Source organism: Saccopteryx leptura, chromosome 1, assembly GCF_036850995.1.
Source record: "Saccopteryx leptura isolate mSacLep1 chromosome 1, mSacLep1_pri_phased_curated, whole genome shotgun sequence".
NCBI lineage: Eukaryota > Metazoa > Chordata > Mammalia > Chiroptera > Emballonuridae > Saccopteryx > Saccopteryx leptura.
This window is the reverse complement of record NC_089503.1, coordinates 27,959,063-27,979,369: the sequence shown is the minus strand read 5'-3', so window position 1 is coordinate 27,979,369 and position 20,307 is coordinate 27,959,063. Positions and strand designations below refer to the sequence as shown.

General features: G+C 47.8%; 1 protein-coding gene across 1 annotated transcript in view; it reads right to left on the bottom strand.

Moving 5' to 3' along the window:
- ABTB2 (ankyrin repeat and BTB domain containing 2) overlaps positions 1–7,651 on the bottom strand; it is a 184,615-nt gene extending 176,964 nt beyond the window's left edge. Inside the window, exon 1 of the mRNA XM_066363474.1 lies at positions 6,283–7,651. Coding sequence (XP_066219571.1) covers positions 6,283–7,165 — 883 coding nt within the window. The 5' untranslated portion in view covers positions 7,166–7,651. The remainder of the gene's footprint in view (positions 1–6,282) is intronic.
- Between the last annotated feature and the right edge of the window lie 12,656 nt (positions 7,652–20,307).

Below are 20,307 nucleotides of genomic sequence, written 5' to 3'. Positions count from 1 at the left end.
TCATCAGAGGCCGGACACTGCAGTGGACTCTGAGGACATCCCAGTCCCCTCCACTGAGGCTTTCCTGCCAACCGCAGAGCAAGAGCCCCCGAGACCAGTGGTTGAAACCCCGGCTCCCTGCGCCCCCCCCGCGCGGCAGACTCGCCCCTGTGACGGAAGATGAAAGGTGATTGCGGACGAGTCTCAGCTTTTCTATCCGGAGAAGCTTACTGATCACCCAACAGCTGACTCTGGTGCGGCCCACCCTGGGCAGCAGAGCTCCCCGATCCCTCGTGAGCAGCAGTAATGGCTCCTTAAAATCAATGGCACCTACAGGGCACACTCTGGGATCGCAGGCAAGCAACCTCTAAACAGCCACACCGCGTCCTGTGGAGGGCGATCCAGGCCTGGGCCCTGATGTCTGGTCTTCAATGTGCTTGTGGAGACTCGCGGACCTAATGGATGTAGAGTGCCCGGACACAGCCGGCCATTAACAAACAAGATCGTTCAGTACTGCTATTGCTACAAGTTTGACCTTCGCTGCCACTGGAAGAGGGTCAAATGCTGACCTCCTCACAACCTTTGTTTTCTTAGGAAAAGCACAGGCCTGAGGCTTCAGCATTATGGGCTTGGGCTTGGTCCTGGCCCGGCCACTACTGAGCTGTGAATTCTGGGCTCTCAGACACCCATCTGTGAGAGGGCATTCCATTCACTGGATTTTTGTGGGGACCCTGTGAGAGCAAATAGGATAAAAAGTTTAAGGTGTTGCACAAAGGTCAGCAGAAGTGTGGAAACAGAAGCCAAAGCAGCCATCCACTGTCTGAAACCTTATGAGTTAGATATGATGTTGAGGTGGGATAAGAACCAACCCGTGGGCCAGCAGCAAAGTGTCCCTGGCCCCCTTCAGCCCCCTGGGTGTTGTTTATGCATCCCAGCATGTCTCGGCTGTCCACTGCCTTCGTTCCATTCTCAGCTTGGAGGCAGGTGGGTGGAACACAGACCCAACCTCTTACGAGCAAGTGTCTTCGAGAGATTGCCCTCTGGGCAGCTCTGTGGGCAAGGGGGTTGGTATTGCTATTCTTAGGGGAACTCAGCGCCTCTGATTTTCACCTCAGTCCCCCCTGCGGATTTGTCATTTGCCTATTAGACTTCTGCTATGAAACCCCCACTTTGGGCATCTCACACTGAAGGAATCCCCCTAACCTGAAATGCCTCCCATTTACATTCAGTCATCACAGCTGCCCAAGGGAACCCTGCTAGAAATTAGGGTGTCAAAAGGCTGAGTCATGTCCTCCCCACCGCCACCCCCAGGTGCTGCCCCTATTCATGGAGAACTTGACATTCCCACCTGCCAGGGTAGAAAAGGGGAAGATTCTTCCAAGGGGTCAAGGGGTTTCAAACTGAATTTCTGGAATTCAACATTTTGTACAGGAGGATCCATCAACTGCCTGACAAACATTTATGGAGTGCCCAACACAGTGTGAGGCGCAGGGGAGATGCGACGCCCCAAGCTCCCAGTTCGATGGGAGAGACAGACACAGCAGGAGGTGATCCCAGGACACCCTCTGGGTGCTGGGACAGGAGGACAGGTGGCTCCGCTAGCCGGGGGTGGAGTCAGGTGTAGCTCTGGAGGGAGAACTCCACCTGTTCCTCTAACTACGGGGTTGCATTTCTCAGACACTCAATGGGGAACAAAAAACTAAGTTTTCATTTCCAAAGCTTGCTTTGTTTCCATTTTACCAGCTCCTTTGCCTTCAATAAAACAGAGATGGAAAGCGGCCCTCCTCCCTTATGACTCAGGTGTGGACACTGAGTAGACAGCAACGAGCAGCTCAGTGAACCCTCGGTCCTTTGGGGGATGATCTCAGTGGCCCTCCATCCTACAATCTCCTCGCTGAATGAGTCCCACAACTAGAAGAGTTTTCATTCATGCTAGAGAGGCAGACCTTTTATTTCTTGGTTGCAACATTTTGTTTGTTATGACTTGCCTCAGCTGGTAATTGAATAATTCAGCAAAGTCCTCAGTCACTATTTTTTTTTTTTTTTTTTTTTTGCCTAGAGGTCCTTGGATAGCAGTAGTTTTGATATACTGCCTATTGCTAATAAAACTTCAGAGGAGTCTTCCTTGGTTGGTGTTAAATTAGCCCAATTGCATCACCCCATTACCTTGGCCTTTTTTTTAAAAAAAAAAAAAAGAAACACTGACCTCTAAAAGTATATCCTTATCTGTTTATTTTCTCTTGCCTCCTCCATTAGTTTGTAAGCTTCATGAGGACCCTTCCTCTCCCTTCACCACTTAATCCGCAGCAGTTTTTTTTTTTTTGTTTGTTTTTTTCATTTTTCTGAAGCTGGAAACAAGGAGAGACAGTCTGACAGACTCCCGCATGCGCCCGACCGGGATCCACCCGGCACGCCCACCAGGGGCCACGTTCTGCCCACCAGGGGGCATGCTCTGCCCATCCTGGGCGTCGCCATGTTGCGACCAGAGCCACTCTAGCGCCTGAGGCAGAGGCCACAGAGCCATCCCCAGCGCCTGGGCCATCTTTGCTCCAATGGAGCCTTGGCTGCGGGAGGGGAAGAGAGAGACAGAGAGGAAAGTGCGGCGGAGGGGTGGAGAAGCAAATGGGCGCTTCTCCTGTGTGCCCTGGCCGGGAATCGAACCCGGGTCCTCCGCACGCTAGGCCGACGCTCTACCGCTGAGCCAACCGGCCAGCCGCAGCAGTTTTAATAGTGTTGGGCATAGGGTCAGGGTTCAATAAATGTTTGCTGAGTGACTTGCTATTATCTATCGAGCATTATACTATGTGCTACAATTTTAAGTCTATGATCTCATCTAATCCTCATTCAACCCATGAGTTAGGTGTTGTCATTATCTCCCATTTTACAGATAACAAAATTGAGGCTGAGAATGATTAAGAAATTTGCTCCAGGTCACTCATATGAATGGCAAAGGTGAGCTTCAAACCCTCACTGGCTTCCAAAGTCTGTACTCTTTACCACTTTGACAGTCATCCTCATGGACATCCTGATTACTGTTTAGGAGTAGAATATTCTCACCAAAATCTTACCATTTAATTTAGAGTCTCAGAATTGATGAGAAGTTCTCAAATGCCATAGGAACCCATAAAAGCTTAGTAAGAAAAATGGCCAAGAAGAAACTCAGAAGTAATGACCAGCATCAAATTCACATACAGAGGGGTGTGTGTGTGTGTGTGTGTGTGTGTGTGTGTGTGTGTGTGAGAGAGAGAGAGAGAGAGAGAGAGAGAGAGAGGAAGAGAGAGAGAGAGGAGAGAATATGAGAGAAGTTTCTACTTTCTGTCAGCTCTGTTTACAAATACTACTCTATTAAAGTGGTTACTCCACCTCCCATTAGAGTGCCACAAAGATGTCATCACTTAATGACACTGTCCTGGGAACAGGGACATCGATACCAAATGACCAAGTGATATATAACTCCTGCTGCTCTATGAGATCATGTTTTATAAACACTACAGTACTTTTATTATCCATCTTGGACTGAGCAAAACCATATTTGCCCAGAACTCTGAGTAATGGACAGGAATAGATGGATTAGGGCCCTTAAATTCCTAGTTGGAAGACATTAAAAATTTAAGAGCCCTGTATAGCTGAGTCAAATGCATGTGCCCATGCTATGTAATTAGCAGGCATAACAACAATGAATATATAATTTAAGGGGAAGACCAACAGGACTAGACTTTGAACCAGCACTCTCCCTCCTATGTGCAGCCCTTTCCCACTTAGACTTCAGCTGTGTAAACAGTAACCTGGCCGGGCTTATTTTAGTATAACAAAGGGTTGGATCTCCCCATTTCTTTTCTAAGCAGTTTATGCTTCCTTCTGAAGTCAGCTTGCAGGCATAAGTAATTCATTGCTCCACTACTAAACATTCATTTCACTCTGTCTATGGAGAGTTAATAAATCAGCCTTGTTATTGTTTAGGGAGGCCACCTCCAGGTTTTCATGTATAAAAAATGAGCATCCATGGTACTAAGTGGAAGTGAATGGTCACCTCAGCCTCAAGGGAGTTCCCTGGAGACCAGGGAATGCTCAGAGGGAGACACTTGCTCTGAACATCCAGGGAGCTTTGCCGTCTATTGCATAGAGTCCTGCTGTTCTGACTATCAGAGCTTTGAAAAGGATTGCATGCGGTGGGGGAGAAGAGTAGGGAATAGGTCAAATCATGGGGTCAAAAACCCATGTAAAGAAAATCCCAAGGAGTGATGACCCCAGATAAGAAATCGCCCTTTAGTGGAAGACATCTATATTCTAGCAATTTCTGTAAGTTTCAGGGGACCTGAGAGAGACAGCTGCTCCTACCAACCTCAGTTTGTAGTAAGAAAAACTGAGACGTTCCTCCACCAGCAGGGCACCAGCTTTGCTGGGAAGGGCGTGTTTTTGTTTTGCTTCGTTTGTTGGCACCTATCGGTCCACCTGGGCTCTAGCCTGGGGTACAGGGTTAGGGCCTTGGTCTTTTCTCCCAGGAGTCTTTACTTCTTGGACTTCAATCTGCGCCTCCCCTCACCAAACGTTCAGAACGCCTCCCCTGGGCTATGACTACTGGATGGAAATCCCCCTGCCCTCCGCTTCCTCTCCTGGAGCTGGGTAGTGTATTCCTGGTGTTGATGCCACAGACCTGGAGGGCAAAAGCACCATTATCAGCTGTGACATCATCAACTGAGACTCTGGACTAACCTCAGCTCTGACCTAAGGGGGAAAATTAAAAGGCAAATGCTCTTCCATTCCAGGCATCTCCTTTAGCCGTGGCAGAATTAAAAAACAAAACCAAGAAAAGTCAGTGTCAGCGATGCTAATATATACAGACTGTCTTTAAAATGAGGCCTAAGAAGTCAACTGCTCTCCTTGGAATTGGGACTAATAAAAACAAAGTTGTGTCCTTTTCTCCGGTGCCTAAAAGCTTAAACTCCAGAGCCTGCCTAAGTTAAAGTTCCTGCTCTGTCACTTACTATCTGTGTAATCTTGGGCAGATTACTTAACTACTAGGTACCTTAGTTTCCCCGTCTGTCTGATGGGGATAATACTGGAGGTGTCTACCTAATAAGGTTGCTAGGATTACCTGAGTTAACATACTAAACGCTAAGAACAAAGATTGAAACACTGTGAAGTGAAAATTTAAAACTTTAGCTATTATGACCATGTCAGCCCATGTTTAAATCGGATTCCCTTTATGCCTCCCAGTACCTATCTGACCCCTTCCACTGGCTGCTTATTTGCCACTGAAAGCTGCCCCCTAAATGGCCTTCCAATCAGATTGCCAGGATGTCTAGCCATAGTACCATTCTAAATAATTTATGGTTTGCTGACTCCTGAAACTGGAGTCTGATAGGCAGTTTACTGTTGAATGTATGTCACACCCTAACCTTTCTAGGCAGAAGGTCAAGCGCTTCTCTTCCACCCTTTGCATGAAGCCATGCCATCCTTCAGAGAAATTCCACTATCCAAAGGTTTCTTTCCCAGACTTGACACCATGCAGTTGCCCACTCACCCATACCTTTTCCCCATAATGTGGTTCACTGGGTGGTCGTTTGTGTCAGGAAAGCCCATAAACTTGTGCATACAGCACAGGGCTTTAATCAGTTGCTCACTTGGTTGGTGACAGCTTGGTAAGTCAGGCCCTGGGAGCCAGCCAGTATGTGGTTCCATTTCTGAGACGAGGATTCAGGAATCACCAGGTTCCATCACTCCCAGACACAGAGTTAAGAACCCACCACTTTCTATTCATCTTCCTGGAGAGGGCCTGATGGGCATTCTTCAATCCCGCAAAGCCCAGAAAGGCAACACCTGTCCGAGGCTTCCTGCTCCCTTCCTCCCATCTCACTTATCCAAGGCTTGCGTCTTAAGAGTTTGGACCACCTGGCTGCAATTAGGCAGGAGAAACCCAGAGAGCAGAACCACAGTCAGTGTGCCCAGCTGTTGAGAAAGACGCCAACTATGGGTCCACTCAAGCAAGACAAAGAGCGCAGGGCAGTAAGCTTCACTCCAAGAGAGGTTCAGAAAAGGATTGGTCAAGAGGTTTGATCAGTGATCAGCCCGAGAAAGTGGCAATGACACAAACAGGGTGGAGCTCAACCACGATTTCAGCCTCCAAACGTCAGCACAATCTCCGCCAAAAGCCCTTTAATGAACTCCTCCATCTACAGATCAACCGCTTTCTCTCAGATCCTGGAACACCCACCAACTTCCTCCTAAAAAATTTCACCCCTGAATCGACCAGGCAGGGATTTGTCTCCCACCCTCTTCATCGGTGGGGGCCCGCGCGCTTACCATTGGCGTTCTTGCCGCAGATGAGATGTTCGTAGGGCTGCAGGACGCCCCAGAGCTCCGCGTCGTTGTTGATGACCATCTCCAGGGCCTCAGCGGACACCTCCCCGCCTCCAGCCCCTCCTCCGTCGGGGCTCTGGCTGGCCAGCACCCTGGCCCGGATCTCCTCCACCAGGTTTTCCATGCACGCCGTGAGCGAGATGGCCGCGTACTCGTGGATGCGTACGGAGATGCGGGTGTCCACCATCCAGCGGAAAAAGCGGCCCACAGAAAAGGTGAGGCCGCAGCGCGCCGACTTGCCCCGCCGCAGCCCGTCGCCGGCGCTCATGCTGTACAGGGACAGCGCCTTGACCGCGGCCAGCGTGCAGCTCTCCGCCAGCGCCCAGCTGTGCACCAGGCGCACGGCGCTCTGCACCTCGAAGCGGGTGCACTTGGCGTGCAACACGCTCAGGCGCTGCGCCTCGCGGGCCACGCGGATGAGCGCCCTCCGGAGGAGCCCGGCCAGGCGCCTCACCGCCTCCGCGGAGAAGAGGGGCAGCCGCCGGCCGCCGGCGCCTTTGCGAAGCACCCGGGCCACATCTCCCTCGGTCCAGGGGAATTCCTCCAGCTCGGGGAGGCGCGGGCAGCGCGAGAAGAGGTCGGCCACTTCGGGGTCCTCGGGCAGCACCGTGTTCACCGTGTCCCAGCTGTTGTGGCGGCTGTTCATGGAGCCGGAGTAGCACCACCAGGCCGCCCCGCGGTGCTGCTGCGCCGAAGAGTTGAGCGCCTGCGAGTTAGACTTGGAGGATGAGAGGCTGAGCGAGCGGCACGAGTCCCCGGCCCCATACCCGGAGTCCAAGGTCAAGTCCTCCAGCGTCTTCAGAGTGGAGCTATACGTCCCGGCCATGGAGAGCCTGCCGGGGGCGGCTTCGCCGAACGAGGGGCACTCACAACTCCATGCTCCCTTCTCCAAGTGGGCAGAAGCAAGCTCTATGCTCTCCGGGGCGCCCTCTTTCCTCTCGATGCTGCGGGACTCGGCAGCCGCATTGCCCGCCCGCCCGCCTGCCCGCCTGTCGGCCGCCGGAACGTGGGTGAGCTTGGTCGCGGCCGGAGCCCCACGCGCCCCGCGTCGGTACGCAAACTGTCACCGGGGTAGCCCCCCGCCGCGGCTCTTCAGCACTGCCCCTTGCCCACTTCAAGTTCTCGCCAGCAGAGCGTCTGTCCTCCACAGACAAGGAATCTTGAGAGAACAGGGCGGCGGCAGGAGGAGGCGGCTCCCGGCGCAGTGCGAGCCCGGGACCAGCGGACAAGAAAGCGCTGGGCAAACTTCTGTTGGACGAGAGCCGCCTGCACAGCTGGGTACCTCGCAGCCGCCGGCATGCAAATAACACCGGGAGGCTCACCAATCCTCGGCCGCGACGGGTAGGGGCTAAACCAATGACATCTTAGAGGGGCGTTTACTATGTAGATTTCACTCTGCCGCGGTTGAAACCTCTTGGCGGCGGAGGCGGGGCTGGAGGCCGAGAGTCGGGTGCAGCGGCTGGGGTGATGGTGGAGGAGGGGGAAGAGAGAAAGAGCGGGGAACGTGCGGGAGGTGGGACCAGAGATCGGGAAAGTAAGGGGTCCTAGCCTTAGTCTAGGGAGCCGACGATTTAAAGGAAAAGGCATTGTGTGTTGTTCCCTTCCCGCGGTCCAGGGTCGGTCTCAGTTCTCTCTCAAGTCCTCAGCAGCCGGACACCAGCGCCAGCGTTGGCTGTGTGTGGGTTCAGGGGTGGAGTTGAGGAGACAGGAGAAAGGGGGAGGTGGCCCACCGGGGAGGGGGCCCAACCCAGGCTCTCCACTTCTCTTGTAGATTTTCTGCCAAGCCCCTCCCGTTTTCTGAGACGAAACTCCTGTTACGTTTAGAGGGAGGAGGGGCGCTCCTGCTTGCTCCTCCTCCCAAATTCGTCTAGTTCCTTATTTCACTATCTAGGCTTCTTAACCTGGAACCTGGTAAACGGACAGACTACAGGAGGCCTGTGACCCACCCACTCCCCCTTGAAATTACAACAAGAAGTTTTCCGAGTATTGATCTGGGGAGAGGGTCCTAAATGATCAAATTCTCAAGAATCCGTGACTTCCCGGTTACATCTATTCGTACAATAGTGCTTGCTGTCAGGTGGGACTGTCGGGTATGTCTGTTTGTCGGGTTATTACAGGAAGAATGCGAAGGTGAGAAATGCACTGACCTGAGTTTGAATACCTAGCAGAATGCACCACCTCCTAACGGTGCGCTCATGGGGGAGCCGTAAGCCCCCTCCGGACTTGTTTTCTCCGTGGAAAAATGAGTGCTGACGTCCAAGCAGCGCTGTTGTAATCCTCTCCCGGCGTGTGTCCAGAGACGGTCAGTCAGAGCGCTATTCGCTCTAGCAGATTCACGCCCAGTCCACTCTGCCCGGCCACTGTTCTCTGAACTATTCACATACACGTGCACGAATGTGCATAAGCTCCCTCCAGTAGAACCGCAAAACCAAGGAGATTATGCACGCGTTTCTCCCAAGTCAGCCTTGGCTCTCCTGAATAGGTCCTTTGTGCTGTATCTTACACAGTTCTGACCTTGGGCCGTGAGTTGAATACGAACTACTAATGTCTAGTTTGTCTCCTTCCTTCTTAAATTAATATCCCTTTGCCTGTGAAACTCCCTTTTCTTTGGCAGCTCTGGCTTAATTTTTCCCTTCTGCAGGTCTTTATTTATGCAATATCGCCGCCACATGGTTAGAACTAGGAACCGAGTCAACGATGGAAGTACCGGTAATATGAGAAACCAACTTTACAGAGAACAAATTAACAGGACACAAGATATGATTATATCTTACAGAATTGGGATAAGGAATCAAAGTAGGCAATGAGGTTCAACTTGACAAAAGTGTGAAAACAAATCTGATGCAACTTAAAACTTATTAGGGAAAATATAATATTAATGCAAATGTCGCCCTCTAGTGGATGTTTAGAGAAAATAAATTCCCCCAAGTTTTTTTGTTTGTTTTTCTATTTTTTTCCTTTTTGTTGTGCTGACCCTTGAAAGTACAGTAACAAAAATTACTTAACTAGAAATTTACCATAGGGAACTTACTGAATGGAGAGGTTATCTAGGAAACTACCTAAGTTTTTCTCCAAGGAAAATAGTAGATATGATTTATCTTAATACATTCAAGTTACTTGACGACTTAAAGTATAGTGATAACACGGCCACAGCCAAGTTTGAGACTCCTGTGGATGTTAAACCGCACCACGGGGATTTGTTCAGAAAATTTCAGCTGTGGGAAATGCTACTGAACAAACAACTGAATTTTATTAATAAATTACAAAGAAAGAGATGGAAAGAAAAACTATACACTCAGAGAGACTTAAAAGGTATATCAACCAATCACAATGTGTGGAAGTTATTTGGCATTTGACTTTTTATTAAAAAGTCAATAAACATTTGACCTCATGAAACTATTGGAAATCGGGAACACTGCTTGGATATTTGCTATTACGAAATCATTGTTGCTTTTTTGATGTGGTAATGGTACTGAGGTTATGTTTATTAAATGTTTTTATCTTTGGGAGGCACATACTAAAATAAGTGTTTTATAATGTTCTTCATTAAAAAAGGAGAAACATTCTTATGAAAAATCTGATAAAGGGGCTAGAAAGTTATGAAAAATGATTAAGACTAAATCTCTTGTCTTTCACACATTCCCCAGGGTCGTCTAGGGTCCACTTGAAAACTAGAGGTACAGAGTAAACGCAGAATGTATGTGTGTATGTTGTTTAATGGAGGAGAAAGAAAAGGAAGACAGAGAGAGAGAGAGAGAGAGTGGGCAGGATACACTGAATCTCCTTAGAAATGAACCAACTGATTGATTTCACTCCATCTTTTGGGAAGCTGGCAGGTGAGTGAAGTAACAAGACTTCGTGTCAAGAAAGAAAAAGGATGCGGCTTCTTATACATACGTGTGCATTTAATCAAGGCAATCTGGTAGTAATGTGTTTAATCTTAGGAATGCAGATTGCATTAAAAGAAAAGGAAGAGTCATCCCAATTCAGGCCCAGCCCAAATATAATCTATGAAGAAAAACAACTGTCACGTAGCTGGAAAAGTTTTAAAAAGAACATGATGAAACCATAGCAAATATTGGGAGAATTCCCAGAGGAGTGAGCAATTAACAGACCTGGGATTGCCCATGCAAAAATTATTTATGTAAGGGAGAAAGCTTGGAATAAAATTTAGAAATGATACTTTGGGCAAGTTCTCATATTTGTTTCTGGAGATTAGGGGACAAAATACTCTAGAATTTATCTTAAAAGTGAAGGGGTTATAATCCCAGATATTTAAGTACAGACACAATGCTTATGAGAAAGGTAGATTATGGTCTTGACATTGGACAGTGGCCAAGTTTTAATTTAGTTTGTGGAGCATGTTTAGTGTACTCAGTGACATTTATTATACCTACTGGGTCTAAAACTGTGCTAGGCACCATGGAGGTGCATTGGACAAGGTCCCTGGCATAAAAAGAAAAAAAAGCGTGGCCAACATGTAGAGACAGGCATGTGAAACTAGCTGTTTTGCAAACATGCTTTGCAGACCTGCCCAAAACCACACACCGAAGGCCACCACCAGTTCTTTGACTTTCCACACAGGCTGATAAATTTAGAGAAAGAGCAGTACAAACACAAGGAAGGAAATATTCTGCGACATGCAAACAGCTGAAAAGAGTGCTGGTAAGTGTGCCATGGTTAGCAGAACACTCCATTGTTGAAAAGGGAACTGATGGGGTGAAAACTGTGAGGCCATCTTTGCATTCCATATAACCCAGGTGTAATGCCAGCCCAAGGCCAGGCAGGTTCACATTGGTTTGGGGCAGACAGTAGAGAAACTGTGGAGCCAGAAAGCACTGGGCCGTTTTCGTTTAATAGAGTCTCGCAACAGTAGACGAGCAGATAGGGGAAAAACCTCTTCTCATGGCTGCAGGCAAACAGACAGCAAAAAAACCCCAACACGGGCCTGGCCGGTTGGCTCAGGGGTAGAGCGTCGGCCTGGCGTGCAGAAGTCCTGGGTTCGATTCCCGGCCAGGGCACACAGGAGAAGCGCCCATCTGCTTCTCCACCCCTCCCCTCTCCTTCCTCTCTGTCTCTCTCTTCCCCTCTGGCAGCGAGGCTCCATTGGAGCAAAGATGGCCCGGGCGCTGGGGATGGCTCCTTGGCCTCTGCCCCAGGCGCTGGAGAGGCTCTGGTCGCAACAGAGCGACACCCTGGAGGGGCAGAGCATCGCCCCATGGTGGGCAGAGCGTTGCCCCCTGGTGGGCGTGCCGGGTGGATCCCGGTCGGGTGCATGCGGGAGTCTGTCTGACTGTCTCTACCCATTTCCAGCTTCAGAAAAAAAAAAAACAAACCAAAAAACCCCACCCCAACACGACTCCCCACAGTGGTGGGCAGTCAATCCACAATGTGCCCTGAGGGCAAGCACTCACAGCCTTACATAGAGTATAAACCGCTGGTGCTGCCACGTGCTCACACACTAATCAGGCAAAGTGCTAGTGAGCAAGCCTAACACAGCTGATAGAGCCCATTCCTGACATGGGTATTGTTTTCTGGACCTCACCACTAAAGAGGCACATAGATCATTTGAAACAGAGAGCTCTGAGATGAACTAAGGGGAAAAGAAATTACACTTCCCCAGTGCATGTTCTGCAGAATAGTTATTCTCACGAGATGGTCCGTGAAGAAAAGATTTTTTTTTTAATTTTTTAAAAGAATTTTTAAAATTAATTTTAATGGGATGACATTAATAAATCAGGGTACATATGATCAGAGAAAACATCTCCAGGTTATTTTGACATTTAATTATGTTGCTTACCCATCACCCAAAGTCAAATTGTCTTCCATCACCTTCTATCTGGTTTTCTTTGTGCCCCCCCCCACCCCCATAACCACCACACTCTTGTCCATGTCTCTTAGTCTCATTCCATACATAGGTGGGACATAAAAATGAAGAATTTTTAAAAAAGATTTTATTCATTCAGTTTAGAGAGGGGAGAGAGAGAGAGAGTAGGGGGGAGAAGCAGGAAGCATCAACTCCCATATGTGCCTTGACCACGCAAGCCCAGTGCTTCGAACCAGAGACCTCAGTGTTCCAGGTCAACGCTTTATCCACAGCACCACCACAGGGCAGGCGAAGAAAATATTTGGTAGTGAAGTTTGGGAAATTTTGCATTTTGTTTCTCCCTGTGGTATATTCCTGATGCACAATATTTTATTTAAGACTTTGTTTATGTTTCTTCAAACCCAGTATATCCCAGGCTTAACTGGGCAGAGAACTCTCCCCATTGCTACAGAGCTGCTCTAAAGCAATTGGAGCTTTTTCTGGAACTTGAGGCAGAAAAGACAAGGCCATCTTTTATATGTCTGCTCAGTCAGTGGTGGTAGGGCAGGACTCTTGCCAGAAATCCAGAGAAATCCAAGAACAGGGCAAAGTTCACCATCTGACCCCTTCACAGAATGGAAAAGGGGGAGTCAGGTCTTTCTAAGAGGGAGAGAGAAAGTTGGCATCACAGACTTATTAGTTGGAATTATAAATGAAGCCATCAGGAGCCTGAGGGTTAAGGGCAAGAATTTTACAGGATAGGCTGGAACTTCAAACTGCAGAACTGAATTAAAATGACAAGGAAGGCAGAAAACCCAGGGACTATTGCCGGATCCCCACATCTGGGTGTTCTTTATACCAATTATCACTGAACTGCAATTGTGCTCCGCTATCCTGGTATAGAGGATTTCTAGAGTTAAGTGTAACATCCAATTCCACAATATTTACCAAATGTTCATCTTCTAACACTCACCTAACATTCTCATTACACATCTAAAGGACCAGCCTCTTTTCTTGGAGGTCCTGATTCAATAAGTAAGCTTGGTGAAAGTATTTTAAACAATCATTCCCACATGAGTCTTATCAGGCAAGTTTGGGAACTAAGGCATTTGCCTCTTAAATCTGAAACTACCTTAGGACTGGTTTTAAAATGCTAATTCTCGACCTCACCTACAGAGATACTAATTCAATAGGATTAGAGCCGAGAAATCTTCATTTTTAACCAGCAGGTGTCAAGTGATTCAAAAGCATGGAGTCCAGAAAACTTGCTCTGCGATTTGCCAGTCCAGGAAGTTCCAGTGTTCCCAGCAGGTGGCGCTCTCGTTCATTTTGCTAAAAACTTGCCTCCCCAAAAGGCCCAATTCTTGACTCAGGAGCTGGATTAGATCTAGGACCAAATAGCTGTGAATTTATGAATTCCTTCCCAAATTTTAAGCTGTCTCTGTCTTCCCAAAAGCAGGGATGCTCAGTATTAGGAATGATTTTAGCCCCATGCACAGGGATGGCTGAATTGCAGATAGGACCAGAGAAAGAAAATGGTCCTCTGAGTTCAGACAGCGGTCTCTTTGGCCTTCTAAATGCTAGATAAATTTGAAGACAATTAAAGCCAAAAATATGGTGGGAATATGTCTTAATTTAGCACCAAAGGGTTAAAATTTGAACCCTATTTTACTCTTTTTTTAAAAAAAAAACACAACACTTCAAATCAAAGTAAGAAATCCACTTGGAATTGAAGAGGTTAGTGGGCATTAGGAGTGACCCTGTATTACAGATAAACAGTAGGGTACAGGAAGTTTTCATGGCTTAATTTGGTCAGCAAACCAGGAACAGATACCTGTAAAACCCAAAATTTATGGACTTCTATCTAGTTGAATAATCTTAGCTATACACTTTTAAAAAACTTTTTATTTCTATGAAACCCAAACATACACAAATAGAGAATTTTATAATGAACCCCAAGTACCTTTTGCCCAGCTTTAGTAATGATCAGTTCTGGTCATCCTTGTTTACACTGCAGCCTACTTCCCCATCTCCAGATTTTAAAAAGCACATCTCAGGCTAATGGCCGCTGATCTGGATAAATGGAAACAACTAGAGGCAGTTCCTATGTATCATTATATTGATGACATTATGCTAACTAGTGATTCTCTTCCAGAATTGGAGCAAGCAGTCCCTCCCCTGCTACCTCACATGAAAGCGTGTGACTGGGCTATCAAAGAGGGCAAATTACAAGGACCTGGGTGTGGGAGACTGAAAGGCGGCAAAGCCCTAGCAGTTTAAGGCTTAGCCAAAGGCTAAGTTCTTCCCCCACTCCTCCATATTGGCTATGAAGCTGAGTATTTGCACTTGTCCAATCCCCCCACCTCACTTGCTTTAATAAGTTGCTAGAGGCAGTTTACATGCCCTTCTTCTCACCCTTTGTTTGTTCTGATGTTGGTTGATTTCAGTTATACAGGGTGGAGGGTTTTCTGCACTTGGGAGAATTCTTGGGTTGCCTTAGAGATGTGTGACTTTGTATTGGACACTTCCTTACTGGCATATGGCTCTGTGCTATGTAATAAAGCCGACTGGGGGCTCTATTCAGCTCTTGCAAGCTAGCTACCTGTGTTGCAAAGAGACCTCCTATCCCATCCTTTTTTCTCCCTGAGTTTATTTCTTCATTCCGCACCGTTCTCACTCAGAACCTGGACAATTACTAGCCATGCTGGTCCACGGCACCTGGGTTAACTGTTAAGTTCTTGGGAGTTGTCTGGTCGGGTAAGACAAAGGTTATCCCTGATGCAGTCATAGATAAGATCCAAGCATACCCTGTGCCCACTACAGTAAAGTGGTTACAGGAATTCCTAGGTCTGTTGGGGTGTTGGCAAGCATTCATACCCCATTTAGCTCAGTTACTGCGTCCCTTATATCACCTTATTCAGAAGGAGGTTTGCTGGGATTGGACTGAGCAGGCACAAGGTGCATTTGCAGCAGCTAAGAGAGTTGTCAGGGCGGCACAGGCCTTGAATGTGTTTGATCCTGCCAGGCCCTGTGAGCTTGATGTCCATGTAGACCCTGAGGGGTTTGGATGGGGCTTGTGGCAATGGACAGAGCGCAATTGGGTTTTGGTCCCAATTGCGGAAAGGCGCTGAAGTCTGTTACTCACTAGTGGAGAAGACGTTGGCAGCTGTGTATGCTGCCCTCCTGGCCACTGACAATACTACAACCACAACTCCAGTTATGGTGAAGACCACATATCCTATTGCAGGATGGGTGAGAGATTGGGTGACCAAACCACATAGTGGTATGGCCCAAACCTCCACCCTGGGCAACTGCGGTGCATACTTGCAACAACACTATGCTCTTAGCACCCGCGCATCAAGAGCAAAACTACAGGAAGTCTTGGGCCCAGTCACATATGCGACCTTAGAGTTAGGTGCAGCTAGGGTTCAGGAGGCAGAATCTGAAGTCAGTCCCTACCAGGAGGGGCAAAAGCCCATCCCTGAGGAAGCCTGGTATACTGATGGTTCTAGCAGGAGCCAACCAGCCAATTGGAGGGCCATAGCCTTCCATCCAGCCACTGAGACTATTTGGATGGACACAGGTATAGGGCAGAGCAGCCAAGGGGCGGAATTAAGAGCTGTATGGCTAGTTGCCTGTAATGGACTTTCACCACTGGTGATTTGCACTGACAGCTGGGCTATCGTGGACTGACCCTTTGGATTGCTACTTGGCACATTAACCAGTGGATGGTAATAAACCATCTGCTATGGGGTCAGGCATGTGGCAGGACTTATGGGAAATAGGAAACCAGAAATAGGTGACAGTATACCATGTCACAGGAATGCCCCTCTAGCCTATCCTGGGGATGATGAGGCAGACACTTTGGTGAGGGTGCAATGGTTGGAGACTACACCTACAGGTAACGTGGCACAGTGGTTCCACCGGTGTCTGCTCCATGCAGGACAGAAAACTATATGGGCTACGGTTAAGGCGTGGAACTTGCCTGTGTCCTGTGCAGAGGTAGTTGCAGCCTGTGAGCAATGTGCAGTGTGTTCCAAGGAGCACCCTCAGAGACCACTGGTGTCACCTGGACAGATCCAGAGAGGTCATGTTCCACTGACACAGTGGCAGATAGACATCATTGGACCCTTACCAAAGTCGGACGGGTACCAGTATGCAGTCACCTGTGTAGATACTGCCACCAGTCTGCTTGCTGCTTACCCTGCCTGTAACCCTGACCAGAGGGCAGTCATACAGGCTCTGGACCACCTGAGTGCTGCGTATGGGTGGCCGCTGGTCCTTGAAAGTGACAGTGGTACCCACTTCACTGGTTCTATGGTGAGGCAGTGGGCTCAAGACCTAGAGTGGACTGGAAGTACCATGTCCCCTACCACCCACAGGCTGCTGGTATCACTGGGTGGTATCATGGACTCTTAAAGCAGGGACTGCGACAGGAGGAGGGCACCGGCTCCCTTACTGGATGGGCACACCACTTATGGACAGTACTCTGGATTTTGAATGAGAGACCTTGATGGGGGGGGGGCAGCTCCAGTGGAAGCCCCCCTGCACCAGGCAGCTGCTCCCGTCCAGTGGCAGATACGCACCAAGGACGCTTTGTTCAAGCCAGGCTTTGGACGGCAGGGCAACGTGGTCTTGCCTGCCCCAACAGCCCTCCTTAAAGGACATTGGCTTCAATGGACATGGCCCTGGACTGTACAGCCCTCCATCTGAGATGGGTGGTCTTGTTGGCACCGTGGGGGTAAGGGGATAGAGGTGGATCTCCAGTTAACTCCCTGGGCCACCAGCACCTGGCCACCTAAGGTAGAAGTGCTCAGGGGGACAGCATTATGAAGGGAACCTTTGTAATTTCTTTATGGCCCATAATGTGTTCTCCCATTTTACTGCACATAGAACCAGCAGATCCTAGTGTACAGGCCGATAAGGTTGGTATGCCCACCAAGGGCGGCCTCTGGTACCTGCTACTGTGCTGTCTGCAGACAGAACTCTGGCCTGTATTCTGCCAGAGGGAAAAGATTTACCTCTCTTGGTACCGCTGACCACTTTCTCTTTTCACCCATTGCTGTGTTTGTAATTCTGTTGCTATAGACTGTACTGTTTTGGTTTTTGTAATGTACCTCACTCCTCACACACATCACGAGAGAAACCAACCTGCCATGTAGATTGAGACGAGCAACCCTGAAGGGGTGGAATGTGGGGCAGCTCTGTTAGGCTTGCTTGCGGGTTTACCAGCTGCAAGCACTTTACTTGATTAATGCGTGAGCACATGGCAGAGGCACGTACACATAACCTATACAAGGCTATGGGTCCAGTTGGCTCTGCGGTAGACCGTTGGCCCGACATGTGGAAGTCCCGGGTTTGATTTCCAGCCAGGGCACACAGGAGAAGCGCCCATCTGCTTCTTCACCCTTCTCCCTCTCCTTTCTTTCTATCTCTCTCTTCCTGTCCTGCAGCCAAGGCTCCATTGGAGCAAAGTTGGCCCGGGTGCTGAGGATGGCTCCATGGCCTCCGCCTCAGGTGCTAGAATGGCTCCGGCTGCAATGGAGCAATGCCCCAGATGGGCAAAGCATTGCCCCCTGGTGTGCATGCCAGGTGGACCCCGTTGGGGTGCATGTGGTAGTCTGTCTGACTACCTCCCCCTTCTCAAAAAAAAAAAAAAAAAAAAAAGGTTATGGGTGCTTCCCTGGGCGGTGATTCTCCCAGATCGCTCTCCCACCAGCTACCACTGTTTTCCTTGCTCCCGAGCCTCCCATAAACAGGTATGGCCTGACACTGTCCAGCTCCGCAGTTTCTCTACCATCGGCCGAATCCAGTGTGAACCTGCCTGGCCTCGGCCACCGGCCTTACAAATACCTAAGCTCTGAACCTAACCGGGCACTCGCTCTCTCCAGTGAGCTGCCCGCTCAGCCCCTTCGGAGTGTATTCTCCCACGGCCAGTAAATCCTTGCTCAGCTTGCTGCACTTTGTCTCTTACTGAATTCTTTCCTTCAGGAAGACAAGGACCAAAGTCTCATCGTTTGCCAGTAACAGTTGGAATTCATCTGTCATACAGTTAGAATTCACTTTTTAAAGTGTTAAAAAGAGGAATAAAATTGGCCTTTGCTTAGACTTCATCTGGAAGCTGGTAATTTAAGGGTGTCTGGAGGAGCTCTTGGGGACCATATGTCTTACTTATCTGTAATCTGACTCCTGGTTGTTTCTAATACCTGATCCACTGGGGCACCCTGGAAACCAGAAGCTCTAGGCAAGCTGTGTTGGAACCATTGTATCATCATGCCCACGTAGGACCTGCCACAGAGTCTCTGGCTGATTGTCACTGAAGGGGTCCCCCACCTTGTTATCCTGCTTCTCATCTTCTTGAATAAGAATATAGTCTTCAGAGAGCAAACTTCTCTTTATTTGATCATCTTGGAGCATCCTAAGATCATGCTCAAGTTTGCAGAAGGAAAGATACACATGGCTTTGGCTAGTCACAGCTACATGTGACCCAAGAAGAACCTTGCCAGGAGTGTGTTAACATAGTCTGAGATACAATCATCAGCATCTGAAAAAAATATTCAAAAACAAACAAAAAACAAGTGGGTAGGTATTCTGCAAGTTATCCTGGGCAGCCTGTCAATCAGGCTTTAGGAAGACATTACATTCCGGAACTAGGCGTCATCCTGTGTTATATAGCAGGGTGATGCCTCCAGCTTGTTGCAGGGGTAAAAGCCACTGACCTTTGGCTCATGCCCCTTTGATCAAGTTTAATCTACAGCAGCTAGTTCTAAAACCCAAGAGCACAAACAGCCCCTGATCTGGGAGGTATCCATTACAGCCATCGTCTCTCAATCTGACTACAGGCAAAGCGTTTCAAGTGTTACATGATATCATACCTTGGAATTTCTGGTAAGAAAACAAGAATGAGCGCAGATATTTAGCAACAACAAAAAAATCCATTGCAGAATTGTTAGTAATTGTATTTAAAAATATAAAGTCAATGAAAATGTTTAATAATAGTAGATTGCTAAAATACATAATAGAATATCCATGTAGTAGAATAATATGTAACTATTTAAAATGATGTAGTAGAAATATATTTTTATCATAAAATATATTCATGATATAGTAAATGAAAAAACAGATTATAAAAGATGTATGTTTTGATCCCATTTTTGTTTAAAAAAATAGAAAACTTAAAATATTAAAGTGCTAATGGGGCTCAAGGTAGATAAAGTAGATGGGATTACAGTTTTAAAGTATCTCCTTTCTTTTTTTTTTTTAAGATTTTATTCATTTTTAGAGAGAGGAGAAAGAGAAAGAGAGAGAGAGAAGGTGGGAGGAGCAGGAAACACAACTCCCATATGTGCCTTGACCAGGAAAGCCAGCGTTTCGAATTGGCAACCTCAGTGTTCCAGGTCGATGCTTTATCCACTGCACCACCACAGGTCAGGCCTCTTTCTTTCTTTCTTTCTTTCTTTCTTTCTTTCTTTCTTTCTTTCTTTCTTTCTTTCTTTCTTTCTTTCTTTCTTCTTTCTTTCTTTCTTCTTCTCCTTCCTTCCTTCCTTCCTTCCTTCCTTCCTTTCTTTCTTTCTTTTTTTAACTTGTTTGCCTTTTCTGATCTTTCTGAAATGAGTATGTATTGCTTTGTTACAATAAAAAAAATAAATTTTGAATATAAAAGTACAGGGCTGGGCTCTATTGGTATTATGGAAATAAATGAACTAACCAAAGGTTATATAATGTCCAGTTTTCTCCACATAGCAATTTGTGCTCTTATGACGTGTGGAAAAAAGGTTTTAATAGCATATTTCACTCACATTGTAATTTATCTGTTTATCTATTTGCCTCCCCTTCAGCCCAAGCTCCTCCCAGGCTGGGATTGTTATCACTCGTTACAGATATTGATCGATTTATGACCTATGCAACTTATGACCATTTGACTTTACGACCACAATCGCTAGCCACCATGACTGCTCTGTGTCTGGCAGCGCAAGTGTTGCCCAGCTGGGTGTATGACAGTGCAGACCAGCTTCCGGTAGCACTACCATCTCCGCGTGCACCATTTCAACTGTTATCCCAGACTCGGTACAGCAATTTGTGTTTTGTGTCTTGGATATTTTTCATCAAACCCCTCCCAAGATGTTCACCAAGAGGAAATTGTCTTTGTCTATGCCTCAGCC